At 40.6% G+C, this 15,973-nt stretch overlaps 1 protein-coding gene across 1 annotated transcript in view; it reads left to right on the forward strand.

The window, feature by feature from the left end:
- The window catches only part of LOC134608749 (cadherin-9-like), a 338,385-nt gene that overhangs the window by 125,032 nt on the left and 197,380 nt on the right, over nucleotides 1–15,973 (forward strand). The window contains exon 3 of the mRNA XM_063451835.1: nucleotides 8,872–9,166. Coding sequence (XP_063307905.1) covers nucleotides 8,872–9,166 — 295 coding nt within the window. The remainder of the gene's footprint in view (nucleotides 1–8,871; nucleotides 9,167–15,973) is intronic.

Consider the following 15,973-nt stretch of genomic DNA (forward strand, 5'->3'; position numbering starts at 1 on the left):
GAAATATGGAAAAGCTTTGTCAGCACGCCACAACAACCAGCACCACCATCTGATATGGAACGTCTTAGCAGGAGGCAGCATTTCAGCAACATGGTGGAACAGTACGTGTGCACACGCCTACACGTACTGACTGATGGGTCTGCCCCATTCAACTTCTGGGTCTCCAAATTGGGCACATTGCCTGAGCTTGCCCTTTATGCCTTGGAGGTGCTGGCCTGCCCTGCAGCCAGTGTATTGTCTGAACGTGTGTTTAGCATGGCAGGGGGCGTTATCACAGACAAGCGCATCCGCCTGTCCACAGCCAACGTGGACAAGCTCATGTTTATTAAAATGAACCAGGCATGGCTCCCACTAGACTTGTCTGTACCTTGTGCAGAATAGACATTTGTACCGGCCTCACCCAGCCATTGTTATACCCGAGTGCACTTATTCTTTGTTTTCTTTTTTTATATGTCCCAATATTTTGTGGGCTACCCCAATAAAAAAAACAAAAACAAAAAAACAAACAAATAAAAAACAGTGTTAGCAACCTCCTTCTCCTCCTCCACCGCAGCTTACACCTACACCGCCACGGTGTATACCCAGATATATCAGAGCTGCTGCAGAAAGTCCGGGCCGTCTCTGTGCGCTTTTGGCGTTCTCACCCTGCTGCTGTTCGCCTGTCTGCACTGCAGCGTAACTTCGGCCTTCCCGCTCACCGCCTCATGAGACTGTCCGAGCGGCAGCAGGCTATAGTGGAGTTTCAGCTGCAGCACGCACGGGTAAGTCGCTCTGAGTTTTCTTTTTTTATATGTCCCAATATTTTGGGGATCACCCCAATTAAAAAAAAAAACAAAAAAAAAGTGTTGGCTACCGCCTCCTCCTCCACCGCTGCTTCCACCTACACTGCCACAGTCACCGCCTCCTCAACCTATGGGTCACTTAGTTTAAACTATGTACACATTAGCAGTGGCTCGTGAAGGCCTTTTCTCCATGCATCAGGAGTTGAGCATTTCTCATTGCATCAGGACTGCAAGAAATGCAACGCAGGCCACAAATGTTTCTTTTTTTTATATTTCTCAATATTTTGGGGGTTACCCCAATAAAAAAAAAAAAAAAAATATATATATATATATATATATATTGTTTTCTCATATATATATATATATATATATATATATATATATATATATATATATATATTGGCTACCTCCTCCTCCACCGCCGCTCCCACCTACACCGCCACGGTCACCGCCTCCTCAACCTATGGGTCACTTAGTATAAACTATGTACACAATAGCAGAGGCTTGTGAAGGCCTTTTCTCCATGCATCAGGAGTTGAGCTCAGTTTGAACAATGAAAGAGAATACACTGCACTCCAACCCTCTCCCAAATGGATAATTCTGGTGATCCTCCTGACAGCCATGCTTTAGTTTTTGATTTATGTTCTTCCAAAGCTAAAATCAAAGATTCCATCTAGTGCTATTTTATGGCTCAGCTGTATTTTTCATTTTTATGTTACTTTTAGTGATTTCCCTATCCACATTTGTTTGCAGAGCACTTGTCCTACTCTTACCCCGTTTTACTTCCTTTTGCAGCTCTCTAGCCCTTTGCAGGAGTTTTTTAGAGGCATTTTTGTGGCCAAAAGTCCGGGTCCCCATTGACTTCAATAGGGTTTGGGTTCGGGGTCAAGTTCGAGCCTGAACCCGGACTTTTTTTCAAAGTTCTGCCGAACCCGCTGGACCCGAACATCCAGGTGTCCGCTCAACTCTAGTCACAAACACTATGAATCTCCAAATTTCAGGAGAAAAACTTGTGCTTACTTTTCATCTTGGTTGAGTGTTTTTTTTTTTTTTTTGTGATATATAAGAAGGCTGAGCCGTAGTCCTTGCCTGTAGTTGTGGGAGGGGTAGTCAGCCTATAAATTATCAGGACTCCCCTTCCTTCTGGTTCAGCCCACCCATGCCTCACTTTACTTGGTTGCCCTCTTTCTACAGGCCTAGCCGAGCATTGATTTCGGCCCACTACAACCGACTTACACCACCACTACTATAACTTGACTTATTGTTCCCGACTACGAATATATATATTATTAGATAATTCCAAAAATGAGGTGGGTGCACTCAAGGGATTTTCTTGAATTTTTTTTATTTTATTTTTTAAATGGTATTTTTTATTGCATGTTAGCAAAAAATTAACACTCTGTCCTGATCAACGTTTTGACCCCAAACTGGGTCTTTCTCAAGATCAACAAGTGATAAAACCAAATAAGCAATATATACTGTATAAAATAAAGTGACCTACCAATCCAAGTGAAACTCTAGTGTGTACCCGAACCCGGACGTGTTCATGCGGGACACGTGACCCTCTGTGACTTAGAGGCGTGTAACGCCGTAATGCATGCAGTTGGTTGCTAAGAGACATCTAAACAACCGACGGGTGAAGACCTGATGCTAAGTGAAATCTTAGTGTGCATATTTAAATAAGATCCATTACTATATATGAAATGTTGCCAAGACTAATGATAAGAATACAAAAATGGAGGCAATATTATAGTACATATAGTAAATGAAGAACTGAGGATAGACCCATGCTACAATAAATAACTTCTGCCACCTTGATGGGAGAGGATGCAGGAACAAAAAAAGTGTAGTGAACAAACAGTGATAACTATGATAACTATGATGATTACCCATTTCAGGCTGTCTTTTACCCATTCCATGCTCCACATGGTTTTTCCTGTGAAATTTGTCATACTACCTGGTACGTACACCTGCTCATATGGTATTCTACCATACATTTCATTTCTTCCCCCTAGGTTAGAGTACTGGCAATAGGGTCACAGGCTTCCCAATAGGTATTTACCCCGTCTTGGCAGTCGCCATCAGTTAGTGGTCCTGCGAGGCAAACACCCCGCCTCAACGTTTCAGAGGCAAACACCCATCGGGCCACACGTTAGCTAGCTGCCTCGCATGTTGCATGGAGAGGGCCTCACCTGTCACTCCCTTCCCCTGTTTTCTGTCTTACAGTCACCGAGAGGCCTAAAACTCCTGCCACTACGACGAGTGGCCTCAATATCCCCTCGCGCCAATGCATAGATAGAGCCTCTCAAGTCGCTTGGCAATTAGTAGGGCCTCATCTGTCACCAAACAAGTATAATGTTTCACCATCCGGCCTAGCTAGCCTGCCAGTACAATTTGGTGGTTTCATACATTCATACTTGGTTATAGTATGTCTCAGGAAGGGGTAGAAGATTTCTCCCTGCCTAGCACCCCGGCTAGAGCTGTCACTCCCACACAACTCCTTGTGTGGGAGTGACAGCTCTAGCCGGGGTGCTAGGCAGGGAGAAATCCTCTAGAGCTAGCTAGTCCAGCATCGATCAGATCCTAGCTAGAGAGCTAGCTAGTCCAGCATCGATCAGATCCTGGACGATCCCTCGTATAACCATGGAATTGAGGAGACAACAAATCCCCTACCCCGCTACAGCAAGGAAAGCAGAACTTTTCAAACTGCTACGTACATCTACAAACAACATGGATGCCGGGGAAGGACCTAGCCAGTCCAACCCAGGAGACATACATGCCATGTTGTCTTCACTCATGGTGTCCATGAGCAAGGTCAACTCAAGGCTGGAGAAACTTGAGTCGGTCACCACGGCCCTTACTCTAGCAGGGCCACCCGCTGCTGCTTCACAAGCACCAGCCGACTTGCCATTAGTTGCTCCAGCCATCACCCTGGATGACCAGGAAGTTAGCCCAGCTCATATGATACCTGAGCACATAAAAAGGGATATTCTGGAAGGTAAAGACGTCAACCTGGCTTCCCTGTTGATTGCCTCCAAGGATATTGTTGAGAATAAGACTTATGCTTATGATGATGTATCTGTTGTTGTCAGATCTAGGGATGCCCTTCTGAACAGAAAACTGACTATCCCTGAATTTGTACTAGCCTTTGGTATTTACAGGGATGTCATCTGTGCGGTCTATCCCAACAGAAGAGAGGAGTTTGATCTCTACATGCACAAGCTTGTAGACCTGGGCAACAAATATGGTGGTTCAGCCTTCTATGACTATCATAGGTCTTTTTCTGCAAAAGTGTCTGGAGCCTTCTCCCAGTACGGAACACGGTCCAACTGGGGAAGGATTGATACCGTCATTTTCTGCAGACACTTTGCAGGTCTAAGAACACTGGCTTGTGCATACTGCTTCTCCACAGCCCATACTACAAATTGTTGTCCCAACACGGCGGACGAACATGCCTCCACGCAAGGAGCTAGTTCCTCTGGTGTTCCTGAGAAGTTGTCAAGAGACAAACTGGGACGCCCAATCAAGTGTCTGGGCAAGTCCCAGATATGTAATAATTTCAATGTTGGGTCTTGCAATTATAGTGGATATAGACTATTGCATGTCTGTTCAAAATGTTTTAGGGCACATGCAAAGTCCATGTGTCCAAATAAAATGTATTCCAAGCTTTACCTAACGTCCATTAATATGCCAGTATTTACTGCATTTATGTCTCAGCACCCATCTATACTCCTAGTAGACTTTCTTTTCTCTGGTTTAACACAGGTATCCTACACATACCAGCCGGAACTCTGGAATGCCCTAATCTACAATCCGCACAACACAACCCCACAGCGGTTGACACCCTCATAGCCCAAGAAGTGGCTGAGGGCTTCGTATTGGGGCCTTTCAAACCCCTCCATTCATAGAATGGCGCACTAACCCCATTGGTATTGTCACAGGGAAATCTTCCCAAAAACAGAGACTCATCATTGATTTATCGGCACCCCACTCATCGGCCAACCCCAGTCTTAACTCCCTCATACCCTCTGAGGAATTCTCCCTGCAATACACCACCATAGATCACGCCATTACCGCTATCATACAAGCAGGGGTTGGAACCTGGCTTAGTAAGACCGACATTACTAACGCCTTTAAATTACTACCAATCCACCCCACACTGTGGCACCTGCAGGGCATCATGTGGTCCGGGAACTACTATTTTTTCTCCCGTTTAACTTTTGGGTCCAAAAGTAGCCCAGCTATTTTCAACACATTTGCCGAAGCATTGTGCTGGTTACTATTGAACATAGCCAGATGCCCTACGGTATTACATTACCTGGACGATTTCTTACTGGTCGAGGAGAATACTTCCCCTCCTACTAGTCTCAAAGCTACCACTAAGCTATTTGAGCAACTAGGTGTACCTATCTCCCCTAAGAAAACAGAGGGGCCAGACACGGTTATCACTTTTCTTGGTATCCAATTAGACTCCGCCACAATGCAAGCGAGCCTACCACACGATAAGATAGAAAATATTCTCACTTACATCAACAGCTTCCTTCAGCTCGGTACTTGCAACCGCAAAGAGCTACAGTCCCTGCTGGGATCACTAAATTTTGCAATGCGCATCATACCTCAAGGCCGCTCCTTTATATCATGACTATTGCATCTTTTCCCACTTTTCCTACATGACACGCACAGGTTGTCCTTAGATACCCAAGCTACGGCAGATCTAAACATGTGGAAGAGATTTTTAACCACTTGGAATGGTAAAAGTATGTTCCTCCCTCAATTGACTGACTCATCTCCTACCATTTGGTCAGATGCGGCATCTACCACTGGTTTTGCCGCAATTTTTGGGAACGAATGGCTTTGGGGCAGCTGGCCTTCAGCAGTTCAGGATTTGGAAGGTTTTTCCACTACCTCAGCTCTTTTTGAGATCTATCCCATTGTCTGCCGTAGCATGGGGTCATTTATGGGCTAATATGCCAGTGCGTTGTTACTCAGACAACCAGGCAACCTGTCACATCATCAACAAAGGTCGTTCCAAATCCCTTACGATCATGAGATTTCTGAGGAAACTCACTTGGTTGGCAGCTTGTCATAATTTTTTCCTATGTTGTTTCCATGTTCCAGGTGTATGTAACATAGCTGCTGACAATTTGTCTCACTTTAAATTTCAGGCGTTTCATCAAGCACTCCCATCAGCTGCGCCCACAGCCACCATCACTCCAACATTTCAACCATCATGCAGCATAGCAGGACATTGTCCTAATTGGCACTTTCAAACAATACACACAAAACATACAACAGGGCTTTCACACTATTCAAAAGATTCCTTCTGGAACATAACATCATGCAACCATTTGTTATGACATCTTTTTGGGGATTTGCTTATTTTTGCCACCTCAAACTTAAAATGTCATACAACACCATCAAACTCTATCTCACTGGCATTCAACACCACATGCTAATCTTACACCCAAATAACAACAGTTTCATGGCCTCTCACCAGATTAAGACCATACTCAGAGGTATTCAGAAATCAGAACCCACACATACAGCCCAGAGACTACCCATAGATAACCATATCTTCAAAGCATTGTCTAACCTGCTTGACTTAAAACCGTTGGACACCAATACAAATTCTATCATCAAAACAGCAATATACATAGCTTTCTATGGATTTCTAAGACCTAGAGAGTTCACTACAACCACCACGACCCAAACTACTCCTTTCATCCTCTATTCCCACTTGACCAAACATATGGATCATTACATGCTGACTTTGCCTCACTCCAAAACCAGTCAGCACATACCCGTAAACATTCCGTACTATCCCACGCACAACAGATGGTGTCCCGTCAGGGTTCTTGATGCATACATACAGCATCATAAATTATAAAAAACTTAGCTTTTAATATTTACATTATTAAAAAACAATGATTGTAATGCTAAACAGCATCAAACGCTCTTTAGCATCACGTTCATTGTTTTTTTTTTTTATAATGTAAACATTAAAAGCTACGTTTTATGAAGACTGAGAGTGCAGGCCATCCCTTCTATTTTTTTTTAATATATATATATATATATATATATAAATGAATGAAAAAGAGCTGCACTCACAGGTCTTGATAAATAAAAAATCGGTATTTTATTCTCCAAACAGGGTACACATTGTCCGATCGACGTTTCGACGTTCAGGTTCCTGAGGAAGACCCTAAGGGGTCGAAACGTCGATCGGACAATGTGTACCCTGTTTGGAGAATAAAATACCGATTTTTTATTTATCAAGACCTGTGAGTGCATCTCTTTTTCATTCATTTATATACTACAACGTGGGATAGCACCTAGGCATCTATATTTATCAAATTTTTTTTTTGGAAAGGGTGAGTGCCAAGATACATACTTTTTATATATATATATATATATATATATACACACACACACACACACACACATCACAGAGAATTATGAGATAATGTATATGTGAGAGGATTTTAGACTATATAGGATAGATACTGTAACGGATCGACGGGCACCCCGACTGGGTACCTCCGTTCAAGGATGCTCCTAGCGCTTCCTGAGGACTCCAAGCACTGCAGCAGACACCAAAACCACCGAACCGGAGAAGCATACGAATGCTCTCAAGCATATGAATGCTGTAAACAGCTGAACAGGAAAAGCATACAATCAGCTTACACTCCTGGCAATCAGCATACAATCCAATTCCCCCAATAACGAGACAACACTTCATTTTGAGGTCAAGCAGAACTGACTGTACTGGCACATACAGCCTCTTTTATTCCCAGTCCACAAACATAGTACTGCCCACAGGGTTTTACAGAACAACCAATCAATACGTACAATACACACAGACACTCCCACACAAAATCCTCCCCTCTGCCTGTGATATGATTACTGAACACAATGGGTAATATAATTACCACAGACAGAGAAATACAGTTTTATAAAACATATCACAGGGACCCCAAAACATGCAATAACCCCATATAAGTATATCCTCAGAACCGGGGGATCTGGGTGAACCACATATCCAAAATTCACCCAGATCCGTTTAGTAGTTTGGAAGATACAGTTTAATGCAGATTCCGCAGAACATGTACAGATTATATAAAAAATAATTACTGTATGATGTGTCCCCTGTTGTATAGTTTAAAACTACTGCGCAATGTCTTTGTGCACCAAATACCGGTGAAATGGCACCGTGTAGAAAAGTCACAACAGTGTCTGTGAGTTAAAATGGCTGCCATCCATTGTTCTCACCATGTGCTTCATCCATTGTTCTCATCATGTGCCTCTGATACATGAAATGGTGGCCATCCAGTAACTCCACAGTATGTCCCCAGATGGTTCTTAAAGGGCCAGTAGCAGCATGATACAATACAACATGCCCAAATCCTGTATTTAAAGGGTCAAATCTCCCAGGGGCCATAGTCAGCAGGCAGGAGGCGGGCAAAAAGGCTTCTCCAATGCCCAGTGGCGAGGTTGGTCCGCCACAGATACATACTGAGGAACCAACATTTTCATTTTTGTTTTCAATAAATAATATACTATCTATGCATATTGAAATGAAAATTATACTTTTTTTTGTATTCTTCGGGTGTTATATTTATTTTATTGCAAACCGCTTGGCAGTGATGGGGTTAAAAATAATGGAGTAAAAAGGGAAATGCATTATTGGGTAGGGAATGCTTAGAAGAACATTCTATCTGCAATGTTTTTAATAGTCATTTTGAACAAACTGAAGGAGGACAGTAAAGTCATGATATTATACCAGGAGTCAAAATATATAAATGTGTGATAGATCCTTATGAAGATTTGCCATTTATTAATAAGCTGACTTTTTATGATGTTACTAGACTATTACCATTTACCTGTCTATTAAAAATATATATTGAGTTAATAAACATGCCCACTTATGAAATGGTTGCTTTCTTTTTAAGCCTGGATAAATAATAATATTGATTTGAATGAACTAGTTTAAACAAGGGAAACAGAGGTTTGCATAACAATACATTATACTACAACTGGAAAAAAAAAGGTTTTAATTAAAACTAAATACAGTTTTATGTTTCTTTTCTAGCTACATACAGACCACGATAAAGGAGAAGGAAATCTAAAGTACATATTAACAGGTGATGGAGCAGGCAGTGTGTTTGTTATTGATGAAAATACTGGAGATATTCAAGCAGCAAAGAAATTGGATAGAGAAGAAAGGTCTGTGTATGTGCTTCGTGCAAAGGCGATAGACAGAAAGACGGGAAGACAAGTAGAACCTGAATCAGAATTCATCATAAAAATTCATGACATTAATGATAATGAACCAAAGTTTACAAAAGATGTGTATACTGCCAGTGTCCCTGAAATGTCTGAAGTTGGTAAGTACATTTTTGGTAGTAAGTCAAAGGGTTTAAAATATGGTAGCCAGAAATTTGTGCACAGAGATGTATAATCAATATTTTGTTATAAAGATTCTTAAAGGTACGCTACAATGGAAATATATGTAATAGATAACCCCCCAATGAAAATATGCATGCAATTATTGCTGCATTTTATAAATGGGGGTGGGGGAGGGGCGGTTGTCTAAAAACAGCTTGTACAACCAGGCTGTCTGCAGCCTCTGCAAGCCCTCCTTCTTTCTCCACCACAGTTCATTGAGAATCCTCTTATTTTGAGCCTGGGATCTCACACACTTTTACTTGGGGGAGAATGCCCGCTCTCTATCATAGTATGCCTGACACTTCAATTTTAAGAAAACTAACAAATTGTCAATGCTATTGCTATGGAAGCCAACTGAATGTTATTGCAGAATTCTCCACATTTAATACTTTGCAAATATGATAAATATGACACATGAAATGGTAACACACTGATTAAATATTGTTAAAGAATATATTACAACCTTTCCTTACTTCTACCTTACTTGTTATTAGACAAGGAGACTTTTTGACCGAATAAAGATTTGTCCAAATTTGGGCCAACTGGCTGTTCGGTTAAAAAAAACCAAAACAATGCTGAAGCAACCAAAACAGCAAGTAAGAGCCATTTCAGCTGTTCTGAGATTGTAGCTTTACTATGTGACAGCACTAGCAGCCTGCAGGCAAATAAATATTAAAACCCCTTGGCATTGCAAAGGTTAATCATGTGGCGGCTGTTCAGCCCTTGCTTTACTGAATTAAATGTAATTGAAAAACATATTTAGTAGACATGATCCCAACTCTCACACTGGCTGTTCATTGTGACTGTTCCCAGGTCCCCCCATTCCCCCACTGAAGGACATTGGGTGGGCACTTCAAATTAAATTGTGGTGAGTGGACAAGTCACTATGCACTATCCACCCCCTTCCCTCAACTCATGGCCATCAGGTAGCAACTCTTAAAAAAAATCTATTGGGGGTGGGGGGCATTCTAATGCCACCACCACCTCCCACACATGGTTAGTGGGTGTGGCTACTAATTAAATACACAGGGTGAAACCTAATGGCTCTCTCAGCCCATGAGTGTTTGGTAGGGTCTATTTATATAATAATAAACAGGTCCTTTATTCTCCACCCCCTCAGCTCCCACCCATAAGTGGCACGTGTGGACATGCTTGCAAGAGATATCTGATTGAAGTTGCATAGCACAGGAAAAGCCTTAATACAGCTCTGTCACATCATAGGCATGTCCCAAACCCCCTTGTTTACCTGTGTGTTTTTTTTGTTTGTTTAATTTTTTTACTTCAAATTGCCCTATTTTGTTTTACAAAAGGAAAAGTATGTATGTATAGAATACAGTGCGGCTATTTGAAGGAGGTTATGATCAAGATGAACATGCCTTACATTTTTATTATTGCAATCCTACTGCAGAGGTTTTTGCCTCAGATTTTACCTCTGATACATTTCAACTGTTGAATGGTACCAGACAAGGTTGTCCTTTGTCATCAATATTGTTTATTCTAGCTATGGAACTGCTGGCTGAGACCATAAGAGGTATGGATGAGATTGAAGGAATCAGGATTAGAAATAGCATATACAAAATAGGTTTGTTTGCAGACTACATGATCCTGTTTCTCAGAAACCCTGAATCCTCATGGACCCACTAAATTATATTCTATACAGTCTCACAAGACACAAGCACTACCATTTAATATTCCAAGGCCTGTGTTTGTTGATTTGAAGGCAAGATACTAGTTTGACTGGAGATACTTGTATTATATTTCGTATTTAGGTATACATTTAACCAAGAACCTGTCCAAGATGCATTTTTTTTTTAATATGACCAGGTTATGACCTGAATTCAAGGTTAATCTAGAAAGATGGGCCAGACTTGAAATATCATGGTTAGGCAGAATAGAATCAATTAAAATGACTGTCCTTCCTAAGATTTTGTATTGTATTAGCGCCATTACCATGATGGTTCCAATGTCCTTTTTCAAAAGAGTGCATTCTGATGAACTCACCCACCAGCCAGTAAGCATAAAGTGAAAGCTTTTATTGATCACAGAATCAGTAGTGAAGAAAAGCTGAAATCTCACAGCACTCGGAGCACTCATAGCAAACCAAAGTCCTGGATGTTAGAAACCATATAGCACGAGCGTCCTCGCTGTATTGTTCAGTCAGTCTCCGTCTTTCCACATGGTGGTGAGTTCATCTGAAAACCCATGTTAGGATCCAACGATCTCTAGGGTCTGATCCTCCCTGTGCCTGATAGTCCGGAGTGGTACTATAACCACTCCACAATTGTGAGTATTTTTTTAGAGCACTACATTTTATACTGAATCCTGACTGTATTGCACTAGGTCTGTGTTTGTTTATGTATTTAATTTTTCTGAGACCTGCCTCATAAGGAGAGTACAAGTATACAATTCTGTTTTAATACATAAGACTCTGTACTCTTTCACAGTGTGATATTGACAGAACGTTTTCCTCACAAATAGATATTTATTTGTATATCTCTGGGGAATTCCATTTAATCTGCCACTTTTCTTGCACTGACACTTATTAAAGGAATTGTTTGCGCACCTTCATCTTTTATTTCATATGTAGAGTTAGGCACTTTATAGATCATATGAGAGAATATATTTACCAAATAACATATAACATATAATAAAATATTAATGCTGAATAGATTGATAAAATCACAGGTTTTGAATATGTGCAGTAATGTGCACCTACTGAAGCCATATCTCCAGCTCAAATTGGCAGAGGTATGGTAGATTGTGCTATTCAAGTTGGGACCATGTGGAGTAGTAGCTTTCTACTAGATTTCCAAAGACACATATATTTAGAAATACGATTTATAGTATATATTGCTTTGTGTCATACAGGGAGAGTATACGACTTGCCTAATTCTTTCTTCCATTGTTTCCTATGTGTGGCTTTGATATTAGAGTTCAACTCAAGACTTATGAAACTATTTGTATTGCACAAACAACGTCCAAGATTAATTGGACACTATGGGCACCTAGATCACTTCATCTCATTGAAATGGTCTGGGTTCAGGGTCATGTTCCCTTAACCCTTCAATGTAAAAAAAACCAACAGTTTTATTAGGAACTAATGTTTACATTGCAGTGTTAAGACTGCTTCTAGTGGCTGTCTTCCAGCCACTTGAGGTGCTTCCTGCTGTTTCACCTAGTTTAACACCATGAAATGACACTGGGTGTTCTCATGCTTTCTATGAGGTTATCCCATCTTCAAAATAGGAAAAGCAATGCTGGATGACATAATGATGTTGAAGGCAGTGGAAAGTAAAAAAAAAAAAAAGTGGGATTCTTTTTAACCATTCAATTGCTGCAGGTGTGGCCATGGGGGAGGGGCACTAAAGTGTTAGGACTACAGTTTTTCTAACACTATAGTGTTCATTTAATGCTACAAACAGTGTTGCTTATGGTGAACAATTTGGAATCTTTGACAGCTTGATGTACTGCACATGTCTAATTTCATGTATTCATTCCATTGCATTATGTTGTTCTGAAAAATGATATTACTTAATGTAATTGCTTGAACACAATTTAGAACATAAATCAATACAACAAAATGGATTTAACAATACCACTTAACTACAGCAGGTTGTTAGGCTGAACATTTAGCTACTTTATTATATGTAAGATAAACAATTTAGTATTTTTGTTAAATAGATTGTCTATTTCTGATTCTGTGTAGTGTTTATCTAGAGAAAAGTAACATTGGATTTAATTTATGTGTCCCAAATATTAAAAGTGATTTTCAACATAAATAGGGTTATTCGTCAAACCCCAAAATGTTGGAAGTTTCTATCGATCTCCAAATAAAAAATAAAATAAAAACATATCTGAACTGTGAAAAACCGACTTGAACATTTTTTCCAATTTTGCTATTCTGTACTGGTCACTGGTGCTTTATCTCTGTGTTGGAGGACTGACTGTATGCTCTGTAGTCTATGTGGTGCTGGAGACATGCTGTCTTGTCTTTCTTTCCTCTTCTTCTTTTCCTGCTCTGCAGCCATTTCAATTTTTTTGACTACTTTGCTACTACTGTAGCTAAAGCAACTTTGCTGGATCTCAGTATTTGGCTTAGGAGGCCAGAGTTGAAGCTACAATAATGGCCATATACTCAGTAGCTGTAAATATTATAGGAGTTGTTGGTTCTGTTCTCACATATAAAAATTACCTGGTATGGAAGTTCAGAAGGCAGAATTAGTTTGTGAGGAAATATCTTTGGGATACAGTGGATTATTCCCCATGAGCAACTAATGCAGAAATAATCCAGTGGGAGAAGAACAAAAAAGTAATCCACAGATCTCCATTCATGGGAGTTACAGTGATTTAAAGGGACACTGTAGGCACCTAGACCACTTCAGCTCATAGAAGTGGTCTGGGTGCTGTATCCCTATTGCACTTAGTGCTGCAATATAAACATTGAAGTTCCAGACAGCCACTGGTGGTGCTTCAGGAATGGAAACGGACCTTTGGTTCATTATCTGACACTAGATGTCCTCATACTGGACAGTATCAGGTTTTCCCCATAGAAAAGCATTGAATAGAATTAGGTCTCCCCCGCTGGTTGACGTTGGTGGGGGAAGGGTGTAGGTGGAGCCTGCCCCAGCACCGAGGGACATTGGCGCTGGATTCAGATATGTGATTAAAGGAGTTTAAACCCCTTCAACACCGCGGTAGGAGGGGCTTGAGGAAGAAAGGACCTTTGCCACCTATAGTGCCAGGAAAACGGCTTTGTTTTCCTGGCACTATAGGATACCTTTAAGTCACATCAATAAAAATTAAAGCAGCACTGTCACTGTCTAAGGATTGCAACATTTGCAAAGACCCCTGACAGTTACATTGCTGCTGGGGGTTCAGCGGCCAGAAGGGCCCGCAATCCTCTACTGGTCATTTCTCTTCATATTCTGGAGCTTAAGCTTCCAAGAGCTGTACTCTGGCACATGTGCGAGAGTACAGCAGAGAGATCTATAGAGGATCCTGTCTCAGGATCCTCTATAGAGAGAACAGAAAAGATTCTGTGGCTTGGAACACACCAGTACATATGCACATGAGTGCATGTAACTGTATGTATGTCCCCTATCACCGGGTCTCCAGGAGTGTCTCAGGGATTAACCCCTATTGTATTCTAAAAGAAAAAAAACAGGCAAGATTGTCTCACAATGGTGAGAACAAAGCCCCCTGGATATTTGGCAGTATCCTAACTGAGTAAGTGGTAGATGGCTAATGTAGAAGCAACTGTAACAAAACTAAAAAAAAGTAACAAAGACGGCTAGTAAATGATGTGCAATAACACCCTAGCCTTATAAGGATGTTCTTTTACTTCCCACTACTGTGCAAAACATAATAAAACTACATGCGCACAGCTTGGTTTATTGTAAGATTGGCCAATATGAGCATTGTTAAATCAAATGGTAAATCCTAAGTAGTGGGTAGTGAGGTTCTGTCTATAGGGGTTAAATCTCTGATACTTGAGGAATTGTAATATCTTAAGTAGCATTGGGTACCAGTGGTTATATAAAAAAGAGTTTGATCAAACCTTCTAAAGGTAGCGCCATAAATTATAAAAACAGAGGTGTGTTATAATATACCTCAAAGAGTCAAGGTAGTTCCTCTGGAATGGGGTAAGATCAGAGTATTCTTGGCAGCCATTTAGGCAACAGAAAGAGAGAACTAATGGTGCAGAAAATCCCAGAATAACATAAAAGTAAATAAAAGGTCTATGGTCCTACTTACAATTGATAGAACAAGAATACATATACATATTTTACACACATTTGATATATATGTTTTAATGGAAATATTTGTATATAGTTAATTATATCTTTATAGGTATAATGGGGCATATATGATGTATTTGCTCTAGTATTGTGACATACAGGATGAATTTATCATGTTACTGTAAATATGGTGCAATAATGCCTATCGATAAAGTATTCTTATATCTTGGGACTTCTGTGCAATATGAAAGAGTTAATTCAGTGTTGCCTGATATGTGGACATTTAAAGATGGCGATTAAGTCCACAATATCACCGACGGATGCAAAAGAAAAGCGCCGTACGCAACAGGAAACGGAAAGACGTCATCACTGAGAGCCGGAAATGAAGGCGACACAGAGGAGTGAATGAGCGATTGGCGGGAAAACCATTTGGCGCCAAAAAAAGATGATCTGGACAGGATATTTAAAGGATGTCCGGACAGTTGGACAATACACTTTGAAAAAGACCATCGGGTCGAAACGCGTTAGTGTTTTTTGCTGTTTTTATACAATACTTTTATTGTTTATTTTAAATACTTTTGATTAAAATAGCTATTTTTAGCATTTTGAATACTCCAGACCTACCGATTATTTTCTTTGCTGACTCCTGGGAGGACCCGAGAATGAGGAATACACATACCACCCAGGAGGGGGTGAGAAAATCTCTCTCTCTCTCTCTCTCTCTCTCTATATATATATATATATATATATATATATATATATATATATATATATAAAGAAAAAGTAGATAGCACTCCACGGACTCACTTTGTTTAAAAATAAAATTTAACTTTTAATGCTCCAGGTTAAAAAATCGACGTTTCAGTCTGACCAATCAGACTTTCATCAGGACAAGGTTAGCAATGTACAAGATTCCACCTATATACCACACCAATAACCCCTAATCAAACAGTGTACTTACCACACCTGGCTGGGTGCAAGCCCCCACAAGCCGTCCGGTCAATTTCC

The sequence above is a fragment of the Pelobates fuscus genome, chromosome 4, assembly GCF_036172605.1.
Source record: "Pelobates fuscus isolate aPelFus1 chromosome 4, aPelFus1.pri, whole genome shotgun sequence".
NCBI lineage: Eukaryota > Metazoa > Chordata > Amphibia > Anura > Pelobatidae > Pelobates > Pelobates fuscus.